The sequence below is a fragment of the Prionailurus bengalensis genome, chromosome A2 (assembly GCF_016509475.1).
Source record: "Prionailurus bengalensis isolate Pbe53 chromosome A2, Fcat_Pben_1.1_paternal_pri, whole genome shotgun sequence".
NCBI classification, from domain to species: Eukaryota; Metazoa; Chordata; class Mammalia; order Carnivora; family Felidae; genus Prionailurus; species Prionailurus bengalensis.
Genome location: NC_057348.1, coordinates 87,017,257 through 87,044,483, shown reverse-complemented (window position 1 = coordinate 87,044,483; position 27,227 = coordinate 87,017,257). Strand labels below are relative to the sequence as shown.

General features: G+C 36.1%; 1 protein-coding gene across 1 annotated transcript in view; it reads left to right on the top strand.

Moving 5' to 3' along the window:
• The window catches only part of SEMA3E (semaphorin 3E), a 243,916-nt gene that overhangs the window by 149,551 nt on the left and 67,138 nt on the right, over positions 1-27,227 (top strand). The window contains exons 3-4 of the mRNA XM_043588729.1: positions 6,349-6,408; positions 9,038-9,157. Of these exons, the coding sequence (XP_043444664.1) occupies positions 6,349-6,408; positions 9,038-9,157 (180 nt within the window). The remainder of the gene's footprint in view (positions 1-6,348; positions 6,409-9,037; positions 9,158-27,227) is intronic.

Genomic DNA, 27,227 nt, shown 5'->3' with positions numbered 1-27,227 from the left:
TCAAAAATAGATATATTTATGTAAGCTATATTTTATGGGACTTCATAGACTATCCCATATTAGTATTTAAATTTAACAAACATTCATCAGCAGTTGTTCTCTAATTTTCTAAATTTAAGGGTTTTTTTCTAAAATTATTCTCACCACTATTATTCTTAGCTAACATTACACTAGTTAATTGGAATATCTGTACAGAGAACTCTTTTAGACACTTGGTTTTTCAAAGTATTTATACTTTTCCCATTTATTCGACTTTACCGCATCAAAAGTAAAGGAATTTCTTGTATTTTAGAATTTAATTTTTTTACTGGGTGGAACAGGCATTAAAAATAATTTGCATATAAATGGCAGATGGTATTTCACATTAATGATAGCATTTGAGTAAATTTCATCCATTAAAAAGGGCATGAAGCAGGCCAATAATGTTCCTGTACTAATAATATTGTTCTAGTTCAAATGCTTTGGAGTATAAACATTTCAAATACAAATCTTGTTTATAGTTCAAAAGATTATAATTCTGGCATATAAACTACTTGAATAATGACAGTCGTTATAATTAAGTACAGAAGCATAAACACTGAGAACAGTAATAGGTTAAAGAGTATCATTTATAAACCATTAGGACTTTTTTAATGTGTTATATCTATTTTCTTTTCATGCTATTTATTAGGACAAATAGTTAAAATATGCATCGATGGACACTGGTACTGTGCATAGATGTAAAATGTAGAAAGACAAAATATAAATAAAATTTTTTTTTAGAATAATAAAATTTAGAAAAATAATATTAGATGAAATCATAATAGTGACTTAGCCATTTAAATATATCCCATGAAGAGAGATTTACTGGATCACTTTATTTCTTATTTATTTATTTATTTAAATAAAAATGGAAGTCTTTTTTTAGACAGTTAAATTATTCCCTCTTTGTGCATTTGTTTTTGCTTTCCTAAATCTCTGAGTGCCATAACGTCTTGTAACAGTAAGCTGTTAAATCCTTAATCGTAGCATAATTACGAGACTCAATAGGGAGTCCAGAAAAAATAGCCTTGTAATTTAATTTTTACTTTATTATTTTCTCCTTTGAGATATGCAAGAATAGTAAATAGTCCATTAATGTGTATTGGAACAATTAAATTGTATTATAGGAGTATTGTGACGAAATGATGTATATTTAACCTTTTGCTTTTTATGCCTCTTTTTGGAACAGAAAAGTTGGAAATAGCATTATACCCTGTAGTTTAACTGCCTTTAAAAAATGTTTTCTGCAGGAAAACAGATTAATTGTATGGGTTTTTGTTGATGCTAAATTCTGGAGCAGAACCAAAGGCCATCCAGACTTCTACAGTAAATGAAGACAGTCATTTCCCTTACTATCCTGACAGGATATTTGTACATGATGGCTTTAAAATAACTCCATTTTCAGTGAGGCCTTGATCTGTCATCTTTTGTCACATGAATGAACATTCGAGTGCCATCCTAAGCCTATTGAATTAAAACAAACAAACAAACCAAAAGAACAACAAACTTGAGTAAATCTATAATTACATTGTTCCTTTGGAGAGTTCTCCATATTTCACTTTATTTTAGGAAGTGTTCATAATTCAGTCTTCTGCATCTCTCCCTTCCATCCTCTCGGAGTGATTTCTCTCAGAAATCCTACAAGTCTTTCAAAGCCTAGATTTTGTTAACATCCTATAGAATTTCTTCCTGATTAAACTGAAAATTGTCTCATTCCTTTGCCACTGGTTACAGCAGTTTTATGTTATTCAAGCTTATCTCTCAAATTTTACTGTAAACTAACTCTTTTAGTGAATGGATTTTACAAAGAATGTGATAAATTGATACAAGTCCATCAGTAGACCTTGAATAAGCAGTGACTGCATTGAAGGCATTGTGCCTAGTTGGGATTGTGCGTTGGTAAGAATACTGAAATAAGATAATGCCTTGTTCTCTCTAACTTACAGTTTAATATGGGAGCTAAACTTACATACATAAATCAATTATAATCTTAGGTAGAGAAAGTAAGAAGAACACTATAGAGGATCAAAGGAGGGAGAGATATCATATAAAAAGATATCAGGAAAGGTTTCGTTCTTAGAGCAATTGACATTATTACATTTGTTGCTAAAAACAGTACATATTCTGACCATCCTTAGACAAGCCATTTATTGTATTCACTATCACAAAATACAGTATCTTTTGTTGGTGTCAAAACTGTAAAGGGTCTGAGATTTTACCTTACTTGTGAGACAAGTTAACCTGTCACTGTTTCCTAGATGCTGCCAGAAGTTAGGAGATTCATGGGTCAGAGACAAAGAACTCTGTTAGCCACAGCATAGCATACAGCATGGCCGTCATGTTTCCAGTAATTTTCTTTGTCCCCATTAAGTCCCACAGCGGGTAGTGCATAGCATCCCGGGTAGATGCTACACACAGGGAGTATGTGTTATGCCCGATGAACCTCAAGCTTAGGAAATATGAACTCTCTTAAGGTGTCTGTTAGCAAATGTATTCAGCCTTTGTCCAGAGGGAGACATTATCTTTATTATCTTGGTCAGGAAGACTAGGAAACTAGTCTTTCATTTGCCCTGGAGGGAGGTTGTATCCCAATCTTTAAGCCTGTTTGAGCAGATAATGTAGAACAAAAGGTGTCAAAAGGTGAGTAGAAATTTTGTAGGAAATTGCTTCCTAAACAGTGTATTTAAGTAGTCCTAGAAATAAATAATCATTATGAAGCAGTCATTTAGGGGAATATAGGATGTAATACATTGAGGTTGTTTTACTGTTCTGGATACTATTTCAACACTGAAAAGCTGAATTTGGTATATTTTTCTAAAGAATTGGTTATCTCATACTTTGAAATTGTGTAAATACAGTGCAAAGAAGTCATTTTACATAATGAAAAAGCGATACGAAGTGATGCTAATATTTTAAGAATCGTCCTGCTTGTCCTAAGTGTGTTAAGAATATAAAGCATTATTGGGGCGCCTGGGTGGCGCAGTCGGTTAAGCGTCCGACTTCAGCCAGGTCACGATCTCGCGGTCTGTGAGTTCGAGCCCCGCATCAGGCTCTGGGCTGATGGCTCGGAGCCTGGAGCCTGTTTCCGATTCTGTGTCTCCCTCTCTCTCTGCCCCTCACCCGTTCATGCTCTGTCTCTCTCTGTCCCAAAAATAAATAAACGTTGAAAAAAAAAAAAAGAATATAAAGCATTATAAATGTATTTTCTGATTTATTGATGCTGATAACTGAATTAGTCATGAAAATATTTCCAATGATAGATGATCCTAAAATAAATTTGTATTTATACTTGTGTATATATAATATACAGTATATATAATATATGCTATGTATACATTCCACATATTTGTGTATATATATACGCACATGTTCTAGCATATCCTTTTGAATAGTTTACACATCTACAGTAAAGTCTTAATTCCAAAACTAAATTGAATCTCAAGTGAAAATGGGTCTTAGAAATCATATGAAAAAAATCTCACCCCAGGTGCAAAAATGTTTTGCAAAATAATGGATCACTAAAATTTTTATTCAACTTCACTTCTAGGAGGTTTACACTGTAATGGTATTAGTGACTCTGTTGAAGCTGATGCAAGCGTGCATCTGAACCTGACATTGATGTGTTTATGTGATGTCTTCCTGATTCATGTGTGATTCACTGCGGGATCCACCGCTTCCATCATACACATCGATTCTAGGATTTTATGTGTTGTGCCTTTGGCTTTTTAGTTGGTTTTCTTTCACACTCCTACTTTTTTCCTTTGTCATTTTGCTCTGTTGCAAAACAAATATACATACATGATTTTTTTAAAGTTTATATACTGCATTAGGAAAGCAAAAGAACACCTGATGTTGAGTACTGTTAGTAAGAAACCTGGTCGGACCTGTTACACTAATAAGAATATCAAAGTAAGATGTTACACCTGTAGTTCAAGCCATAGAATACTTGTTTTTATGATAATACATGTAGCTATGTAAAAAGCGTCAGAATAAAATGCCATTGACCCTACTTTTATAAATTCCCAATATTATTCATGTATCAGATTGGATTTGGCTACATAGTATGTGATAAGCCTCTTCTACATGCCTAACCTATTACTTTTATGGGAGATAGCTTTAAAAAAAATTAAATCTTGACCATATTTGGGATTCAAATATATATATATATATATATATAATGTTTTATAATCAGTTACATGTAATCAGTTATATACACACACACATATATATGTATATAGAAAATCAGTTTTCAAAAACTCAAATGACTGCAGGGGTCAATTAGGTAAAAGAAAAATCTGAAGCAAATCAGAAAGTTTTGATTTTTATGCAGAAGTTCTCATTTGTAAACGGCGACTAATTAAAAAATAATTAAACAGTGTGCTCACAAAATAAAAAAAATACCTCCAATCAGCAACATCTAATATTGAGTTTGATAACCAGAGTTTTTTCTTAGGCTAGCAGAGTACAGAATGGGATGGTGGTAGGTGGAGGGAGGGGAGAAATCAGGGAGAGATAATAGGGACCTTAAAGGGACAAATTGCCATAGATAGGAAAAGAGTCTGGCTGACTGGCCCAGGCCTAAACTATACTCTAATGACAGGAAACATTGACCCTGAGTTGTAGAAAGATATCCCTGAACCCTTCCTCTGGGGACTCGTGAGCACCCTGAGGAGGAAAAAGTTATGTGTAGAAATATTAATACCTTAAGAGCTCCAGGCTACTCTACTGGAAAGTTTCTATTCCTTCACCAGAATGTTAACTTGAGAACAGAAAGTGATTGCCTAAAACAGAAGAGAACCAAAGAAATACTGATGTAGCCTAGCTCAAAGTGCCATGGAAGTAGAAAAAGTAGAACTTCTTAGCAGTCCTGTACCCCAGTACTTGTGGATCTAAGGAGAAAACCTTTGAAGGCAATCAAGAAAAAATTAGAGTATTCTCATGAGAGCCAGCATCTCCCAAAACAGAATTTACTATCACTTGGTCAGCAGAAACCATGAAGATGACACATTACCATGAGATGATGCTCCCCAGAATTCTGAGAGACACAAAAGGGCTCAGTTGAGCTTTTTCAGTCTGGGAGGGGGTGGGTGATTGATCGAGCAGATGTGGGGATAAACTTACCACTTGTTACACTTATATGGATCACATTTGAGTTCCAATCCATAGATCTAATGTGTCGTGGAGCTAGACAGAGAAACACACATTTTTTGTTTTTAAAAGGAGGTCCCTCAGGCACCTGGGTGGTTCAGTCAGTTGAGCCTCTGACTTTGGCTCAGGTCATGATTTCGCAGTCCGTATGTTTGAGCCCATCATCAGGCCTCAGTGCTGACAGCTCAGAGCCCGGAGCCTGCTTTGGATTCTGTGTCTCCTTCCTCTTTGTCTCTCCTTGGCTTGCACCCAGTGTCTCTCTCTCTCTCTCTCTCTCTCTGTCTCTCTCTCTCTCTCTCTCAAAACGTAAATAAACATAAAAAAAATTTTTGTTTTAAAAAAGGAGGTCCTGAAGTAATACCATATCTTTGATAAAGTTGTAGTAAGGATTAAATTAAATACTGAATTTGAGGTGTTTAGTACAAAAATTAGAAAGCTGGTAATGCAGGTGTCAGTGAGGATACGGGGATATTGCTGGTGGAGTATGAACATGTTGCCATTCTGGAAAACAGTGTGGTGCTATGTTAACAGATTAAATTTGTGTTTGCCTAAGACCCAGTATTTCTACTTCTGAGTCATGTATACCAATCCTGCTCCATTGGTACCATATGATAGCAATGATGCACTTTTATAGATCTCAGAGGGACATGTACAAAGATGTGCCATGTTTGTTGTGCTAGAGGTTTGGAGGCAGTGTGGGTGTCCATCCAGGATGTAGGAGTCATGCATCCTTTCATCCCGTCACTTAGCAAACACTACCAAGTCCCCATATGCCAAGCTCTGGGCTCAGTGGTAAAAATGCAAAGGGAACTCAAGGTGGTGCCTGACCAGGAGGAGCAGACAGTCAGGTTCAGGGGAGAGACTGGACTGCAGAATTCAGGGCAGGTTAAGTACAAAGCAGGGCTGCTTGAATTGTGGGTGGCTTCTGAAAGGCTGAGACTTGAAGGAACCTTAAGAAAGACTTTTTTTTTTAACTAAGTTTTAGCCTGTAATAAAAGCTCAAATGAAAGTGCCTTCATTATACGAATAATGATGTAAAGAATATAAAGTCTTAATTTATCTTCTGAGGAAATAGAAAAAAATGAACACATATTGAAATTCCAGAAAAAATGAAATGGTTTTTCAGTGTGGTTTATTTTTGTATGCATTTGCATAATAGTGCATTGTCTTTTATTTCAGATACACTGGCCTAGCACAGCACTAAAAATAGAAGAATGCATAATGAAAGGAAAAGACGCAGTAAGTATTACTCATTGTAAATTAAACACATCATCAATTATATCCCTGGTCAGTCACAAGGGACTGACTCCCTAACCTTTTATTTGCTTCCAAAAGGCATATATGCAGTTGATTCAGGAAGAAAAAAATATATGTACATGTACCCATATATACATATACATATACATTTAGACATAGTCATTTACAAGTTAATTTCAATGAAGGGTTAGAGTAAAGCGAGTAAAGCAGGTCTTGGTTTTTGTTTTATTATATTTTTATCCACTCAGATTTATGGATTTCTTATACTAATGCTTATTTCCTACATATTTGTGGAAAAAATAATTTCGGGTCAGTTTTTAATTCAAGGGAAAGCGAAGCACATTCTTTGTGAGATTTCATTTTGCTTTGATGAGTCCATTAGAACCTACTAAAGAAACAAAAGGAGAGAAAGTGAAAAGAAAGGAGAAGGCAAAGGCAGTATGCATGCTTTACCTCTTCCACGATGTGCTTAGGGTCTCTCTTACTGGAAGAATTAACATTCCATCTCTCCATAACTTCCCTGCAGCGTGTGAGCTTGTGCAGGAGCAGTGGCCCCGACCCAGTTCTGAGCACACTAAAACATGTACGAAGGGACTTCCCTGTGCCTGGAGTAGCTGCTGATGACACAGTACACGTGTTTGGAAGAAGGCATGCACATCTCCTTTCGAAAGTTAACTTATCCTTTTTTTCCCTCTTTTTATAGTGAGAGAAAACAAAAACAAAAACATGTAAAAGGCTAACACACGTTATACCAACTCCTGAGTCTCTGTAGCAACTGGGTCACAGCCAAGGAGTGAGTCAAGACATTCTTGCTGCCTTAGTTCGTAGCATGATGCAGACCAATTGAACACACTCTTAGGCTATGCCATTGTCAGCCCAGCAGAGCCAAATGTTGTTCATTTCATTCAAGGTGTGACAACGTCTGATGACATGAAAAGCAGGTGCTTCTAGTGATAGAATATTTTCTCCATGTCTGAATGATTAGATTTTTCCAGTGATATGGGTCACTCTCATAATAAAATGCTATGAGTTGGAAATTGAAGAAAATATATCTACATGCTGTGAATAATCAAGGTAGTAGTACGTTCCTCATTCTTACCAAGGGAATGCCATAATATGAATCATTTATGGTAAGATAGTTCTGGTGACTTTTTCATTCGATACTGTTATATGAGAGACTTTATAAGGACAAACTGTCCTTATAAAACATTACATTTCCTGACTATTGCATGTATTGATATTAGAGTAATATTTAGCATTAAAATATTATTTTGTAACTTATTTTAAATGAAATAACAGTATCCAGGGCGCCTGGGTGGCTCAGTCGGTTGAGCATCCAACTTCAGCTCAGGTCATGATCTCATGGTTCGTGGGTTCGAGCCCCGCGTCAGGCTCTGTGCTGCCAGCTCAGAGCCTGGAGACTGCTTCCGATTCTGTGTCTCCCCCTCTCTCTCTCTGTCCCTCCCCTGCTCGCTTGCTCTCTCTCTCTCTCAAACACAAATAAACATTAAAAAAAATTTTGAATGAAATAGCAGTACCTAATTTACCAAGAAGGTGTTTGCTGTAATTAACTTAGACAAGTTGGTTTGAGCAGTTTTAGACTTCTTTTCATTCAGCCTATTGGTCATAAAACTCACCTAGTGATTTATGTAGTAAAATTTCTTAAGCATATACAATATATTTGGTACTGTATTTGATGAAGCAGGGAATAAAAGGTGTGTAAAATAAATACTCTGTCCTCAAAAAACTTAGATTTGGATCCAAGTATAGGCAAACTAGAGCTTCTTGGCCAAATATATTTATAAATAAAGTTTTAAAGTTTTTTATTTTTGTAATCTTTTTTGTAAATAAAGTTTCTATTTTTGTAAATCACGTTTCATTGGAAGCCAGTTGCACACAATCATTTTTGTATTATCTCTGGATGCCTTCATGCCTTATCTACAGAGGTAAGTAGTTGGAACAGAGACCATTCAACTAAATATATTTATTCCCTGGTCCATTATAAAAATTTTTTTGCTGATTCCTGGACAGCAGTCTTAAAGTAATAGGTATAAAATAAGTATTTCTCTTGGTTAGCTTTTTATATATTTCTTTGAAAGTTCTCTATGAAAGTGCTGTATGTGAATGTATGAATATGAATATATGACTTATTTTCCCTAACCATTAAAAAACTCAGTAATGCCTTAAAGTCTGTACATGTTTCCTTGAGAGTAATGAAGCTTTCTCTAATTGTTGGTTTTCTGACTTTGTACTTACTCACTGTTTACATGTACTTTAAAAAAATTACAGCATTGGGAATAACTTAATTACCTAGTGGAACATATTGCCATGCAAATCTTTATATTGAATACATTTCTAGAATACCTGAAAAGTGACAGAATCCCATCATAAGTGTAATTCACACAGCGTGGCTAACTGCAGTGTGCTTTGGTCACCTCAGTCTGTTCTTCCACTGTTCCTTGCCCTCTGTCATCTGTCCCACATGCCCCCACTAGCCATGGGAGACTTAAACATGAGATTTGTATGGTAGGAAATACAAAAATTAAAAAGGGCTAAACTTTTTTTTTTATATTAACCAGTATCTTCCTTTTTTTTTTTTTCCCTGCTATAGAGTGAATGTGCAAATTACGTTCGAGTTTTGCATCACTATAATAGGACACATCTTCTGACCTGTGGTACTGGAGCTTTTGACCCACTTTGTGCCTTCATCAGGGTTGGATACCATTTGGAGGTAAGATAAGTTCACTCATATCAATAAAAGTCATGCTTAAAATAACTGTATTTTAAAAGAGAAGTAGTGGGTGGGGTGCCTGGGTGGCTTAGTCAGTCAAGCACCCGAGTGGGTTTGGCTCAGGTCATGATCTAATGGTTCCTGAGAAAGCCCTGCGTCAGGCTCTACGCTGAGAGCATAGAACCCTGCTTGGGATTGTCTCTCTCTCTCCCTCTCTGCCTCTTCCCTGCTCATGTTCTAAAAAATAAATGATTGAATGGATGAATGAATGAATGAATGAATGAATGAAAAATAAAAGAAAAAAAAAGTTTGTGGCATTTTCTTTGGTGAAAGAGAAAAGCATTTGTGATGTACTGGTAAAATTTTCCTAAGTCAGAGAAAGGATCTCTCTGGACCTTTAAAATCCTCATCAACTGTAAAATCTGTGAATCAATAAATTCTTTACGTATTCATTCCCTGAACAAATTCATTTACTTAATTGTGCACTTAAAAATATTACTTCATATCAAACTGTTCGTTCTCTGTTGTGTTCTTATGTAAATTTTATTAATGTAAACTGCCAAACTAAATGCAACCATGAATATATGTAAAAATAAATTTATATAAACAAAGTTACTACATATAGTATTTTATAAAGGGTATGCAAAGACGTTGATTTTGTAATTACTCTTATTTTTAGGCAGGTGAAGTGAGGGAGGTAGAGTTGGGAGCAGTGAGGGAGATTACAAACTGAAGCTAAGTATTAAAGAGTGAGAGCTGTATGCCCCAGACCCACTACTAGGTGAAAGAAAACAAATCTTAGATGAGTTCTGTCACGCATATAATACTGACCAACAAGTTGGCTTGAAGATCAGTCAAATAACCTGTTTTGACAGGTCAGATGAACTCTCAACTCTCACTTATTTATAAGGCATATTTTCAAGCACCTTACATCACACTTTCAGTCTGAAATATATTAAACGCTATTCTGACATCAGAATCTGCTCCCTTTTTTTAGGTCAGAAGGCAGAATCCTACATGAAGACAGGATGCAGATAAAACGTACATGTAGATAGTCTATAGTCTCTTGATTCTCATACTGTATTTATGAAAGGGCTGCAGTGACCCTAAAATATTTTCAGTCACCACATATAAAGAATAACATTCATTTCACTAGTGAAAAATTACTTCTGATATTCCTTATACTAGTTAACACTCAGGTGCACGTATAATTAGCAATATCTGAAGTGCTTACTTTAGCTGCCTTTTGAGAGAGCCTCTGATTTGAGATACTTCAGCTGGTAAGTGTCCTTATAGGCGGGATTTTTGATTAGTCTATTTTAAATGGTAACCACCTCTCCTTGTATATTAAAGCTAAGTAGCATACACAAACACATCAAGTGTATTCACTGAATTATTTTAAAGAGAAAAGACAGCTGATCTATTGGAAGAACTTTAATCGGAGATGTATAAGGCAAATCTGCCCTGTGCAGAGTCAGAATATTTACATGTATACAAAGTATACAGACAGAGGCACCTGGGTGGCTCAATGTTAAGCGCTGACTTTCAGAGTAGAGCTTGCTTTGGATCTTTTATCTCCTTCTCTCTCTGCCCCTCCCTTGCTCATTCTCTCTCTCGCTCTCTCGCTCTGTCTCTCTGTCTCTGTCTCTCTCTCTCTCCCTCCCTCAAAAATAAATAAACATTAAAAAAAGTATACTGGCAGTCATGTATGCATATATATAAAGCCAGAATATATACATTTTGTGGTGCAGATCTATTGGCAACAGATCCTCTCAGTTTTCATTATCTGAAAATGCCTTGATTTCATTTTTATTTATGAAGGAAATTTTCCCTGGATATAGAATTTTGGGTTCACAGGGTTGGTTTGTTTTGTTTTGTTTTGTTTTGTTTTGTTTTGTTTTGTTTTTAGCATTTCAAAATGCTTCAAATGTCTTCTGATCTTTTTCTGATGTAAATTCCGGTTTCATTCATACTGATACTACCCTGTTTGCAGTTGCTTTGTATTTGAGGATTTTCTCTTCCTGTTTGGTTTTCACCAGTTTCTCCATAGTGTCCCTATTTGTGTGTGGTGGTGGTGGGAGATTGGTGTTTACATTTCTTGAAATACTGACATTTTTTAACACAAAAGCTTATGTTTCGCATCTAATTTCACACATTTTTGGCCCTTATAATTCCAAATAATATTACTGCTTTATGCCCTCCTCTTCTTCAGGGTTTCGTGGGGGGCGGGGGGACATCGTGCCACAAATAACTGAGATTCTGCCCATTTTTATTGTTTTTGTTTTCTCTGCTTTGCAAATTGGATACATTCTCTTGATTTATTTTCAAGTTTACTAATCCTTTCTCCTGACATCTCCAGTGGGCTGTTAAGCTAACCCCGTCAATGGTCAATACAGATATTGTACTTTGCAGTTCTAAAACTTTCATTTTGTTTATATTTCATTTCTTTAACGAGCATTTCCCCATATTTTTATTCATCATGACTATCTTTTTCTTTAAGCTCTTGAACATATTTTTAACAGCTGTTTTAAAATCCCTCTGTGCTAATTTTAACATCTGGGTCAACTTAAGGTAAGTTTGCATTGATTGATTTTTTTCTCTTACCTGTAGGTCATATTTTCTTGTTTCTCTGCATGTCTAGTAATTTTTATTGTGTACCAGACATTATACATCATATGTTTTCAAGATTGTGGGTTTGATTATCTTTTAAAGAGAGTTGATTTTTATTCTAGTAGGCAGCTTACTTGTCTGGACTCAAACTCACAAATCTCTTGTGATGGATGGCAGCCAAAAATCTCTTTCAACTTTCCAGACGGTGCCTTTTATGCTCTGCTTGCACGTGTAGTCAGGTGTCCGCCAAGATTTTGGGAAAGAATGTAGACATGGATTTCAGGGCGCCTCCTCCCTCAGTTTTTGGATATTTCCTCTTGCATTTCTGCTGACCTGGTACTTTCAATTTCTTTTTTCTTTTCTTTTTTTTTTTTTTTTTTTTTACTCTCCAGGCTATTAAGTCTGGAGCTTTCTGCTCGAGTTCTGGCCATTCCTCACCATATAGATTAGGGGATTTCCTTGAGTGAAAAACTTTGTTGTCTTTGCTCTTAACTATCTCCGTTTTCTTAAGATCATTAAAAAAAAAAAAAATGACTAGTTTGTCATTATTATCTGTGTGAGAGTCCAGACTAGCTGATTGTCATTAGCAGAGATGGATCTATAAGTCACCTACATAGGCATGGTATTGAACATTTTTTCTTGTGTAATTTTTAAGTAACAATATGAATGAAAACACATTTTGAAAAATTCTGTACATTGCATAAGAGGAGCTTGTGGGATATGATAATAAGAATAGTGAGAGATTGATTCCTCAAACTCCATTTGGAGGCTTGATAACATTTTGTATGAGAGAATGAGAAATTACAAATTATTATAGGCAAGGAAAATATTTTTTTTAATGTTTATTTTTGAGAGAGAGACAGAGTGCGAGTGGAGGAGGTGCAGAGAGAGAGGGAGACACAGAACTCAAGGCAGGCTCCCAGCTCTGAGCTGTCAGCACAGAGCCTGACACAGGGCTCGAACTCACAGAGTAATGGACCGTGAGATCATGGCCTGAGCCAAAGTCGGCTGCCCAGCTGACTATGCCACCCAGGCACTCCGGAAAATACTTTGTTTAAAAAACACAGAGGCCCACACATATGAGATAGGTTTGCAGACATTAGTAGAATAGGTTGTGGAATGTCAGGAGATAACAACTGGGAGCAAATTGGCACAGGATTTTAATGCCAGGCAGTGGCATTTTGTTGTTACTTCTAAAGACAGCATAGAGAACATAAAAGAATTGAGCAGATTGAATGACATGACACTAGTAATATTTAGAATTGATTCAAGCAGAGAGAGATGAAAGACAGAAATTAAAGAAGGCTATTATGAGAGTCTGTAATATCATGAAGATATTTAACAGTATGGTCACAATAGCAAAGGAAAGGAAGTGTGGAACCAATGTGAGAAGCTGTTTAGTGGTCGAGAGGTTATATAACAACATTTTATTGGATGTTGCTGATTAAAGGGAATTAAAAAACCATTCCAAATTTATTTCTTGATGATTCAGAAGAAAAACAAGAGGGAGCTAAGAAAGCAGAGTAGGTTTTGTGAAAACATTTAAAAATGCTCAGTATTTCTCGGTTGTAACTTTTTCATTTCTGTGTACAGATATTTGAAACATTGATCTGTGTACTAGGAGAGGGTGTTACCAGAATAAGTTGAATTATTGAAGCCTAGGTAGTTAATTGTTCCATAATGTGTCTCCTCTCTCTTTCTCTTTCTCTTCCTCCCTCCCTCCCTCCCTCCACCCTTCCATCTTACTCCTTCTCTCCCTCTCACCTTATCCAAGTACTTGGAAAATTCTATGATATAGGTGACAGTGAATGTCTAGGGAGTATCAGTGTAAACAGAGACTGAGCAGACAGAGTAGTATAAGGCAAATCAGGTAGTAAAGAATTTATAATCACACTTGAAAGGGGGAAAATTATTGTAAATTATACATAATATAATAAAATTATATTATACATATGATTAAATTATATAATTAAATTATATTATATATAATATAATTTATTTTATTATAAGTAAAATAATATATATTTATGTATATTATAAATATAATAAAAATTATTATAAAATGATAGCATCATCAATTCTACAGAGAGGGCAGTTTGCTAAAGGGATGAATAATTAGAATGTAGGAGATTAAGTGACTGAATAGTGACAAAGTAAAGATAGTAATATTGCCTATTTAATCCAGAAGTAGATTCCTTGTATTTCCTTAATGAAAAAAAAAAATAAGGGAAAGCTACAAGAAGTATAGGAGTGTTGAAAGAAGTTTTTTCTTAGGATAGCAGATAGAGAAAAAGCAGTTATCCAGTAAGAGGAAATGGCCACTTCTTGCAGATAAGGTGAGCCAGGTGGGAAGTAAGTTTTCTGAGGGGAACAGTGAGCTATTTAATAGATCTCATCAGCAGTTTGATTTAAACGGATATCAGGAGAGAGAGACCTAAGGTAGAAATACGGATTTGAGAATCAGTAGCATGTGTGTGGATGTGTGCGTGTGTGTATGTGTGTGTGTGTGAAAGCTGAGATCTTTAGGCATGATATCATTGCCTAGGAAGAGAATTTGAGTAAAAGGGGAAAATAGCCAAATATGGAGCCTGGAAATACCAATTCTTGAAAGGCTTGTGGAGGAAGAGAAACCCACAAAGAGATTAAAAATGAGTGACCAAGAAGTTTAGAAGGGAAATCAGAGAGTGAGACAGCGCAGAAATAAAGGAGTGATCGTCGAGGTTAAAAGTTTTGAAGAGTCAAACTGTCATTGGACCTAGAAAGTCTTTGGAGGCTTTTATGAGAGGAGTTTCATTAAAATGTGGATGCAGATCATAGTCTTCTGGCATTAAAGATTAAGGCCAACTTTCTCTTGAAGCACTTTTATCTTTTTCACAGTGCTCTATTTTCTTTTCTTTTCTTTTCTTTTTTTTTTTTTTTTACTGAAGTGTAATATAAATACAAGGAGTATACAGGATATAAAATAAATGAATGGCTAGATCATTTTCCTAGATTCAGTGATTTATTTTTTTGTTTTTATTTTCACCTTTTTCCCCCCTCATATATCATAAACTTTGGGGATATTTTTTGCTCATATGCTCCTTCTAGTTTAGTATTCATTCTTAAAATTGTTTTTTTTTTAATTTCAAAACCCTTAATACTGTCACCTCATTTTTTAGTTTTTCTAATTTTTATTGGTGATTATGTTTATTTCTTCTTCTTAATTCTAAATTCCATTGAAATACTAAGTTATGGTTGGGTTCTTATCTGTTTTGTGCATTTTTTTTTTGACAGACCTTAATGGTTTGTGGTAAATATTACTCTGTTCCTTATTCTTGTTTCTTATAAGAACATTGTACTAGATTTAGCTGGATCTTTCTCTGTTGCCCATTTTTATATAGAATTAGTCTTCCTAAGTTTTTAAAAGGGAAGTGTGGGTCAGAATAGATTTCTAGTACCTTCATGTTCTAGAACTCACCATTCTGTTTTGTTCATTGAAGTGTTAAAAGAAGTATGGAGAGCTATGTATACACATCTCGGGGCTATCATCTTTTCATCTTTTATCAGGATATTGCTTTTTATTTGGCCTTATTTATCTTTTTCTTGGACAAATGATATTCTACTTTCAGCAGTTTCTTCTTGGAAGGGGGGGGTGCACTGGTGAATTCTGAGGGTTCACAGAGCTTCATTTTTCCCACAGACTTCTTGCAGTCACTCAGAGATCAAATCCACAAAAATTCCCACCAGGTTCAACTGATGTTCTAAAGCAATGCTACACTCCCTGTGAGCCCTTGGAAATTGGAGAGCTCTTTTTTTCTGTGGTGTATCAAAACCTGGTTGCTTCTGTCTGCTTCTTCCTGAAATATATGAATACCCTGTGAGGTTTATAGCTCATGGTGCTTCATCCACGCCAGCATGTACTTGGTTACTCATGGAGATGTCTCAGCAGCCAGTTTTGCTCTAAGTGTTGTCAATGAGCTTTTGGTTTTGCATCCCTAGTTGATCCATCTGTTTTTTCTGGGAGAATTTATAGAGGGTAGAATATATGCCTCTGCTGGTATCCTTGCAGAAACTCATAGGACCTTTTAAATAGCACACTGCTCTACAAATATAGAGTACTACATGAAATACTATGCATTTGTGTTTACTTCTAATTTTACACACCTCCCAAAGAAAGTGGAAGTTAGGTGTTGAAATGTAGAGGTTCAGATAAAAAGAAACCCAGCAGTTCAGGTATAAAACATGTATTTCTAGGGGCGCCTGGGTGGCGCAGTCGGTTAAGCGTCCGACTTCAGCCAGGTCACGATCTCGCGGTCCGTGAGTTCGAGCCCCGCGTCAGGCTCTGGGCTGATGGCTCGGAGCCTGGAGCCTGTTTCCGATTCTGTGTCTCCCTCTCTCTCTGCCCCTCCCCTGTTCATGCTCTCTCTCTGTCCCCAAAATAAATAAACGTTGAAAAAAAAAAAAAAAAAACAAACAAACATGTATTTCTAGAGAACTGGAAAAGGCCTTGAACTGCCGCAAAATTAAAAGTGTTTTTGTTACTGCACAACCTAAGTTTCTCTTAGAACACAAAGACTTTAGCAAATCATATTAGCATGTTACTATTTGTATTAGTTTTCTATGATGCAAAAAAAAAAAAAATCAAAAATTGGGCAGCTTAAAATAACATACATTTATTATCTCACATTTTCTGTGGGACAGGAGTCCAGGGTGCTACTCAGCTGGCCTCACTGCTGGAGGTGTCTTCAAGACTTCACGTATCTTTCTGGAGTGCAAGGTCATATTCTAGGTTCTTGTGATTGTTGACAGAATTTAGTTCTTGCTGAGCTGTGGGACTCAATTGTCCATTTTCTTGGTGTCTGTCCCTCAGGGGCAGCTCTCAACTCACAGAATTCTACCTGCAGTTCCTTGCCATGTGGCCCTATCACAACATAGCAGCATACTTCTTCAAGGCCAGCAGGACAATATTCCTGTTTAGTTTACCAAGAGGGGGTGATACAATATAATCTAGTCATGAGAATTGCTGTACCATCCATAACCATAGAAAGTGCTATAGAGTAGAGAGTGGTTGCCACCATATTTGTGCTTTCTGGCCACACTGAAGGGGCAGGATTAGCCAGGACATCTTTGTGCAGGGCTTGGAATCTTGGGTGCCCTTCACACTCTGCCTACCATGTCTTACATATGAAAGAAAGGTTGTATTAGCACAGATGTTTTCACAGGCTCTTTCTGGGGGGAAACAAAGCAAAGGCATAGGATAAAGGGTGAGAAATGAGTCATTTGTTTCTAAACTTTGTGGCTCTCCTCTTAAAAGAAGTCTGCATTCCTTTTTGCAAGAACCATAGGATTAAGGGATGAATATGTGGGCCATCTCCAAAATTTGTCTTCCCAAACATGGGAAAATAGGTTTATTCTTGCAGGCATGAACATTTGAATATACATTGCTGTCATATTTCATTAATGTAGGGTATATTTTCTCAGTGTATTTTTATTTTAAGCCTATTTATATCACTTTTTAAGTATGCAGACTAAATTAGTCATGCAACTATGCTTGGCTCCAAATACAATCAATAATGCACTTTTTGATTTTCAGTGTATGGTTTTGACACATTTCCTCTAATGCAGCTCAGCTATTTAAGTTGGGATATTATCAGCTTCACAATCATAAGAGTTATACATATCCTTCGATCTAGTATAAATCTCTTTGAAAGTGTGTCAGAAACTGTATTCAAGTAATGATCCTAACAATTAGCCCATGTTTATATTTCATAGACTGGAAATTTTTAATTCTGTAGTTAAACATTTTATAATATGCCAGTAAGAGGTTACAATTTAGACACAACAGGACTCTTGCCTTTTGGAGCCATATGTTTTACATATTGGCCTTTTAGAGTTTGAACTCTGTATTTTCAGTAAATACTAAAACTATAATTTCAAGCAATAATTTTTAAATATTCAAAAGAGATCAAAATACATGTTATGAATATGTGGATTTTTTAATGAAGTATGGTTTTTAACAGGTACTTAATTAATATTGGTTTCTTGGTCAGTTAAATTTTCCTGTTTAAAGTACAGAGTAAAATTCCATTGGATAGCCAACAAAACCAGTAACAGCTTCTTGTGGCTTAAAAATGTTACCCATTAGAGTTGTGTAACTGATATTAGTGTTTTGTTTTACACAGCTGTGATCAGTATACCCATGCATTTAATATTCCTTGTGCTTTTCACAAAGAGATCTGTATATTTTTATTTCACAAATTATTTTGTTTAATACCCATTCTTGCCACACCCAGCTTCTAAACCCACAATATTACAAAGATTTTTAAATTTGTTCTTTCACTGGGCTTCTGTTAGGCCTCTGTTTATTTCCACTTGTTTAACTGCAATGATCATAACAGTAGGTGAAAAAATGTAAGGGTAATAATTTTAAAATAATTTTGTAACAGTCAAGGGTGTGCATTACCCATTTGAATTGAATAGATATATGAAGAGTTGCTTCAAGTATTTGGGAACATGCATACTTTCAGATAATTTTAATAAATTAAACTAGCCTTCAGTTAACACAAATGTCCATCTTATTGGTCACATGTTTTATAGGGCAACCCTGGTTGTAATTTCCTGATCCATTTATGTGAAAGGGTATAGAAATGTCTTACTGATTTAAAAATCATGACAATTTTTTATATCCTCCTTAAAATAAGTGATTAAAAGGCAATACGTATCACCCTATGAAATCAGGTTTAGGTTTCGTTTTGGCCTCACTCTATATATTTTTCATTCTGTAGACCAGGTGTTGTTTATGTATTTTTGACTGAAAATGTCATTGAAATTATGGGCAATGAAAATAGACATTACCTTACAATAATACTTTTTTTTAATTTTTAAGCAAGGAGAATGGAAATATGTATTAAAATGGATATTGAAAATTAAATGTGGAAGGAGAAGTTATTTATACTAACGCAGTAGCAACCAAAGAGAATATGTTGATAGTTCTTTTAAAAAAGAAGACAAAAATGTTGTGAAAAGGTAAACAAGGCTCTTTTACATTTTATATTACATTGTATCAAGACTTATGATTTAGAAATTAGCATTAGAAGATTTAAATAGACCCGATATTTTAAAAGAAATTATATGGTTTGTCAACTGGGTCCTCAGTCATTGTCTGCATTGTTTCTTCTGCCTTCTTTGCTGGAAATCAAAAGGGAGTATGGTGCTTTCAATCAGGAGCTCACAGTCTGTTATTTTTGTGGTTTTTAAAACCCCTAAGGTTATTTTAAAATGTCTCCACAGAGGAACTGTTCCTTCAGGTCGTCTCTTCTGTCACTTTTAACAGTGAAAGCAGGTTACGTGATCTGGTGAGCAGGAAAACAGGATTCTTTGTCTGAGAATGACTATATGAAACCTCTTGGTTTCGTATAGAAACCGTTTGACACACTTGACTTAACGACTCCCTTTTGCGTACTGAGTGTGAGGCAGTTAACAAGAAGCCCCTCTCTCCAGCTCTGTGTATTGTGAGCAGGAGGAAGGTACCGAGAAAAACTGGGTGATGCCATGTTGCAGAGCAACTTCCCCTGGAGGCCGGATCAGGCAGGGCTGATACTGGTTCTGAACTGGAACTGATGAAAGAAGTAGCAGGCCATATCCACAGGGAACTGGGAGTTCTGCTCTAGGGCTTTTGTTCACCTAAAACATGAATACATGGAAGAAGTCAAAAGATAATATGAAATAATAAAAAGTGAAATGAAAATAAAATAAAAAGTGAAATTGTTGCCACCCAAACTTCTGCCCACCTCTTCCGTGGCACTCCTCTGATTAGAGTTTGATGTTTAGTTTTTTCTAAACATGGGTGCGTGTCTGTATAAAAATAAAAAATGTGAAACTCCACTTGAAGTCCTGATTTCATTGGTTTTAACTCAAAAATATTTCATGGAAATGCATTATATGTTAGGACACAGTAATTCTGTCTCATTCATTTAAATGGCTGCATAGTATTTCATTGTGAGAACGAATCATAATGTATGTAATGAAGCATTTTATTTTTAAACTGTCAATCCTAAGCCTACAGTGAAGCAGAGAATGAGCATGATGCTTGAGGGGTTGGGCACCTAACGTGCAAATGAGCCCCTCACGGCTGTCGACCAGTTAAGCATTCATGTCTCTGGAGTTTAATCAGATGTTACAAACTGGCAGCCATATGCTGGATTGGGCTCACAGATGTGCTTTGTCACAGTGTTTCTTGTTTGTTCTCTTTTCAAGAGCCTACATTTGAAAACTGGTTGGTTTCACATTGTACATTGTGATTTCCATTGAAGTGACATGAAAAGAATCTGTTGGTGCTGAGTAGTTGCTGCTGGACTCTTTACATAGGGGCATGTTATTAACAGTGTTTCACGGTCCCCATCCCTCTCACTTACACCCAGGCTCTTTTCTGGTTTGTCATCTCCACCTGGTGCTGACAGGCATTTGCCTTTGTTCCCCAAGCACCAGAATAATTATGAATTTCCCCCAGATCCTCAAGTACTCGAATCTAGTAGTCACTGAAATAACTTTGGAGTCAATGAATGAGTGTGAATTAATGAATGAATGGGTTTTGTTACATTTCTACTTTGATGTAAAACTTTGTTTAAGGTACTATGAATTCCAATTTGAGAAATTAGTGGAAGTTTTTATAAGTTAGAATTTTTGAGTACCCTCCCCAACACATTGTTTTTCTTTTAATTATGTAGATTTTGTCCACTCTTGAAAAGGTTTGATGATGACATGATAATAACAGGTATATGTTTTTACTTTTCTGGTCCTAAGAATATAAATTAGCCAGCGTGATATACACAGCAGAGACATTCTTTAGGTATACTTTTTTTTGTTAACTTACAAAATGCATACAGAAAAGTGTATAGATCGAAAAACAAAATGTACCCATGATTTGTTTTTACAAATTGAACCTATCTGCCTAACCAGTATCCAGGTCAAGAAATAAAACATCACCAGCTCCCCAAAATCTCTGCTGTGTACTTTTCCAGTGAATATATATTCCCTGCAAATAACCACTATTCTGACTTCTGTCACCACAGATTAGTGTTGGCGATTTTAGAATTTTATGTAGATAGAATCACATAGCATGTATTTGTTGTGTCCAGATTTTTTTTTTTTTTTTTCGCTTAAAAAGCTGTAAGATAATCTGTGTCACGTGTAGTTGTAGTTCATGTGTTCTCATGGCTGGGTAGTATTTCTTTGTATAGATATACCTCCATTTACCTCCATTTATTTACCCATTCTCCTTTTAATGACTGTTTGAGTTGTTTATAGCTTTGTGCTGTTACTGTGCTACTCTGATCAGTCTTGTGCATGCCTTTTGGTAAACATATGCATATGTTTTTGCTTAGTATTTTCTGAGAGTGGAATTCATGTATTGTGGAGGATGCATTTGCCTCACTTGAGGAAATACTACCAAACTGGTTTCCAGTCATTGTACTGGAATGCCCTACAGCGATGAGAGTGTTTCAATTACTCCACACTCCACGGACAGTACTTAGCTTTGTATGTCTCTTTTGTAGCCATTTTGGTGGGTATGTAGTGGTATCACATAGTGGTTTCAGTTTTTGTTTTCCTGATGACTAATAAAGTTGAACATTTTTCTTTTTATTGAGGCTTAGAATTTTTGAGTCACTCTTGAAGTTTCTGATTGTCCATTGAAGATGTGTTTGACATTTGCCACATAGGTTTGTTGGGGGATTTTGTGAGGGAACAAATATCAAGCATCCCAGTCAGTTTTGGGGAAAATAATTATCTACTGTTGATAGATGATTTCTAGTATAACTCCTTTGCTTTTCAAAACTGATAGAAAGTTTAAAATAAGGGTTAGAAACAAAATTGGGGGGAATTGGTGAAAGATAACAGTTAGATTATATATAAAGAGATGAGAAAGAAGGAACAGAGAGGGAGGTAAAACTTCTGTTTCCTTATTATGATACTGACTTTTTTTTCAATCAAGACAAGACTTTGAAAAAAGAGTTACATAGTTCTCATGACAAGGAACAGTCTAGAGATTAATGGCATGAGCTTTGGAATCAAGAATACCTGAGTTCTCATTTTTTCCCTGTAACTTAACTAGATATTTTACAGGCTTATCAATTATACTGTCTTCAGCATCAGTAGTGAGAATTAAATAAATACATTAAAAATTAAACATAAAAACATTTAAAGTATAAAATTATAATAAAAGTCACATATAAATAAAAAATACAGCCAATAGTGAAGTAAGTACTCAACAGAAAGTAGCTACTTTATATCACATTTTCCATATTTGAGCTTTGAGATATAATTATGACATAATTATTTATATAGGGGACATTAACAACATAATGAACCATGTCCACAATCTAAGTCTTTTACACAGAAAAAGAGACTTTCTAGATATGGACTTTTGTACCTCATGCCAAAAACTTAATGTTATCGTAGTTTATCACTTTTCACATTTCTCATACCGTGACGGATGATCTCTTTCCATGCTTCTGTGTGGACTACTGAATAATGGTAGATGTTTTGTAGTAGCTCTAGGTTGGCAGTGATGTGAAATGGATTCAGTTTTTAAATATTCTCCTAAAAGTATCTGAAGAAATTTTGAAAATGTATACCTTAGGATATTAATAAAATAATCTCACTCTAAAGATACATTTGATATTCATCAAAATTTAGTAACTGTAAGGAGGAAAACATGCTAACGTGGTGGGTTTTTCTTGTTTTCAAGAATGTTTTCACTAAGACGTTTGAGTAACATTAGGTGATTAAGTGATATGTTGGCTCCTTACAACCAACTTGAATTTTATTAGTGTAGTCAAGTTAAATTAGTTACAAATTCAATCACTTTCTATATTGCTAATTCATGAACATGATATAGAACAGATGTACATAGAGTTAAATTTGGTAGTCTCATTAAAATATTGGCTTAATTAAAATGACTTGCTTATTCCAGTCTGGCAAACTGAATTTTGTCAGGTTTTAATTCTCAAAGGGAGATACATTTAAAGTAAGTAAACTCTAATTTTACTCATTTATTGTGTTAACTTTTTTTCATCTTTATTTTTGAGAGAGAGGGAGAGAGAGAGAGAGAGAGAGAGAGAGAGAGAGAAAATGCACATGCATGAGCAGAGGAGGGGCAGAGAAAGAGGGAGAGAGAGAATCCTGAGCAGGTTCTGCACTGTCAGCACAGAGTCCAATGCAGGGCTCAATCCCACAAACTGTGAGATCATGACCTGAGACGAAATCAAGAGTCAGACATTTAACCGAGAGCTACCCAGGCACCCCTTATTGTGTTAACTTTCAAAATTCTTTAATGTTGTGGATATATTTTCTTGAAGACTTGTTGGTATAGATGAAACAGGTAGGCAGAGAAAGGTAAGAAAAAGTGGAGTTCAATAGGAATACAGGATTCTTGACGTGTTGCTTACCACCATCGTTTTCCAACACGAGAATGAAGAAAAAAGTAACAGACTCAACCAGTATTAAAATGTTAAATATGCTTTTATGTGTCCATCAATATTCTCATGCCTGAAACATTTGTCAGATTATGGTCATCTCTGTAGATTGATTGATCAACACGTAGATTCAGTTTTATTTCCTGAATTAAATTCTGGAGCAACACTGACAAGGTACAGTTTCATCCTAATACCACATCCTCAAGAAAGTTTGCTTTCTTCTCTAATTCCTCATTTTCTCATTTGTAAGATGAGATAAGAAGGTATCTTGTTATCTAAAATTTGCATATCAGTGAAATAACACTGTGCAGCTCACAGTCTTATTGTGAGAATCAAATTATCCCACTAAGAATCTTAATAAATGTAATCATCATGTATTGACTACATGCTTGTGACAGATGTTTTAGTTCATTTGCTTTGATACTCATAACTTCTCACAAGGGTGGAGTTATTGCTCTCAAATAACAAATGAGGAAAGTAAAAAGAGGGTAAAGTTGCTTCTTAACGCGACCCAGTTAAGTGGCCAAACTTGGGTTTCATGGTCTAAAATCAAGTTTTTGCCATTAGGCTGTGCTGCTTCCCTTCATGACATACTGCATGAAGGCATTTTGTGAACTATGAAGTGTCATATAAAGAGTTCAGTGATGGTAGTAATAATTGTATGTGAGCAGGCATCGTCTGTGTGAATTTGTGCTCCTCACTGCTCTCCCACACTCTTGACTTGTATCTGCTTTCTGTAGACATTTTCCATTTTCTCTCATCCTTTATCTCCAGGTTTTACTACCTTCTTGATAACACTGTAGACCTCACTGAAGTGACAAAACACGACCACAAATGACTTTGTTCTTTGTTTCTTTGTTCTTTATTAATCCTGGTTCTTTTGAACCTTTTGTTTTCTCCACTGGGACTCCGAAACTTCTGAATATCATTAGAGACAATTGGAGGATGTTGGTTATCACCATTGTTATTTAAATGAGCCCATGTACATCTAGTCAGTCATTGTTAGTCCTTAATTGTGCAGTCTCTACAGTTCTGGAGGTGAGATGGAGGTAAAATGATAGCACGAGAAGAATATTGACTTTGGACTAGACAGATGAAATTTCAAATCTAGGTTCTGCACCTCACTACCTGTATGACTTTGGGTCACTACTTAACATGTTTGAACTTTGGTTTCTTTACCTGTAAATATAAGTCTCTCTTGTAATACCTTGCTTGACAGATTGTATGGGTTTTCTGAGATCATATGTGGGGAAAAAAACTGCCTATAGTCTGGATTTACCATCTCTACTTTCTCAAATTCCATTGGTTCTTCAATCCAGGCTACATTTATCACTTTTTAAAAACTGATTCTGTTAGTTACTTATGACCTTCTGGATGTCAAATAAGTATCTGTTTAATACCTTGTTTTATGCTTCTTCTCTATTGCATTCTAGAACATTTGTAATTTCTGTATAAAAGCTTTCCTCTTGTAGTTTTGAGGACCATAATTTTTTTCATAGTTGTGAAATTCTGAATATTCTAGCTTCCTAGTCCTTTAAATGCGGGTGACTGTAGGAGCTCTGTCCTTGGTATGTGTTTTTCTATATTTCAGGCTTTCCTTGACATCCTGATGAATTCACATGGCTATATTATCTATTGTTGGCTCTCATTATTACTTCCCAAGCTTGACCTCTGTCCAGAACTCTAAATCTGCATTTCCTATGCCTGCTAGATGCCCATGAAATAATGTCCTAGAGACATTGCGAGGAAAGAGTTGTTTTAATACTAAAACTCTGAAAATTCAGTTTGAAAAGGATGGAGAATCTCCCTGATGAGGGAGGAGATGGATCCTACACCACCTTTAAGACTCACCTTATCCTAAAAGACCAAGGAAGCAATCACAACATCATGTGCATTCAGTCCCTTGGCTCCTGGCTTTGTTCATGCTGATCTCTTTACTTGAACAACTTTTATCTTTTTTCTCTCCTTTGAAAATCATAAATCCTCTTGCAAGTCTAAGTTTATACATCACCTTCTCCGTGATATTTATCTCGACCTCCACCTGGTGAAGTTAATTACTTCTCCTTTGGATTTCCATTGTACTTAAGACAAACCTAATTATAAATAATGATTTCTCTATGAATGCCGGAGTGTGTCTAGGGAAGAGACTGTCATTTCTATCTCTATTCCTTTAGGGTCCAACGTAATCCTGGCAGTAGTCATTGAAACCATTCACTAAAAACATGGAACAGGAACTCTTCTTTCTGGTGCAAACAACAAAATATACATGCTTTTTTTGTTTGTTTCTTTTAAAGTATTATTAAGAGTCAATTTTATATCCAGTATAATCACACTTTTGTTTGACACATCTATTCTAAATTTGTCTTATGAATTTTGAACACATGCATAGATTCTAGAAATCACCCCCACTGACAGGATTAGAGGTGAACTCTTTGGCCCCTCTTGAGCCCTTGGCAGCCACTGACCTGTAATCTGTCCCAATAGTTTGATAATTTTGAGAATGTGATTTAAGTGGAATCATACAGTCGTCAGACTTTGAGATTGGCTTCTGTCACTTAGCGTAAAGCATTTGAGATTGTATCCAGTAGTGTGTATATCAGTAATTTGTTCCTTTACATTACTGAGGCATATTCCATAGCATGGATGTATCATGGTTTGTTTATCCATTTACATAGTGAGCGGCAATGAGGTCCTTTCCAGTTTGGGGTGATTATGAATAATGCAGCTTATGGTAGGTCAAATTCTAAGATAAGCCTAGGGAGTCATGCCTTATCTAATCCCCTCCTCTTGAGTGAGGGGGACTTGTAACTTGCTTCTACCCAATCGAATATAGCAAAGGTGATGTGATATCACACCCATGATCAGGGTGTATTGTATTAAAAAGGAGAAGGGAGTATGCTGGTGTAATTAGTCCCTAATTAGTTTTCTTTAAGCTGGCAGTTACTAAACATTGTCAGTAGATGGCACTGAGAGACATTCCAGAAGGTGGAGGCTGTCCTCTTTGTTCTGGTATGGCTTCTTCACCAGGTTTCTAAAGAGTGCTCTTTTTATTCCCCTCCCCAGACCAGGTGATTTTCTAAGTGTGAACTGTCCACTGGATACACCATCTCTTACAGTACCTGGCTTCAGTTCTCAATTCCAGCAGAGGCAGCATGGGAGCCCAAGAGCACATGCAGATTGCTGCTTCTCCTGCTCCCTTTCCCCACCATTTACACACTGTGGGCCCATGGGGATGGCCATCTGGGGAGCCACCCAGTTCACACCACACCAGCATGCTAGGTTCTGCAGAGGGAGGCCTCTCCAACTCCAGGTTCCCCTAACGGCCTTTGCACGCAGGACTTCCTCTGTGTGCCTGGGAGTTGTTGCTCTTGCCTGGGGACACTGACAGTCAGCCCTGGCAATAGTGCAAGCTACTCCACCCTCCAGTGGCATGAAACCACACCTTCTCTAGTGAGGTGTGAGAGCCTCCTCCCAGGTTTTTCCTTCCTTAGCCTTCCTTTCATCATACTTGCTCTCTTGTCATCACTTAATCATTGTTTACATTAAACATCTCCTGTTTAACTCACTGTATCTTTTTTTTTTTTTGTCATTGATTGGATCCAGACTGATACAAAAAATGGCCTACTTTTTCTACCACTTAGGAACCACTTATTTGCTGATTTTCTATTGAAATTACTGAAAGGATTTTACCAAAGGAGAAAACGTGCATCAGCATATGCTCCTAAGGAGGAGTGAGTGCTACCATATGCTAGAAAGTCCAAGGACATTTTATTAGCTATGATGCAGAACCAGATTGGAGGAAGGCACTAAGGGTCAAGTAGTACTACTTGACAGAGCAGTGCTTCCTTATGGGAAGCAGAGAGATTTTCGGGCAAACTCTCCAGACCTTGCTAGGAACATCTGGAGAGGGGCTAGGTGAAACACATTGCTTACATGAAGTAGAGACTGGCCTAAACATAAAGCTGTATACAGAAAGCCTATAACACAGAACAAAAACACAAACACAC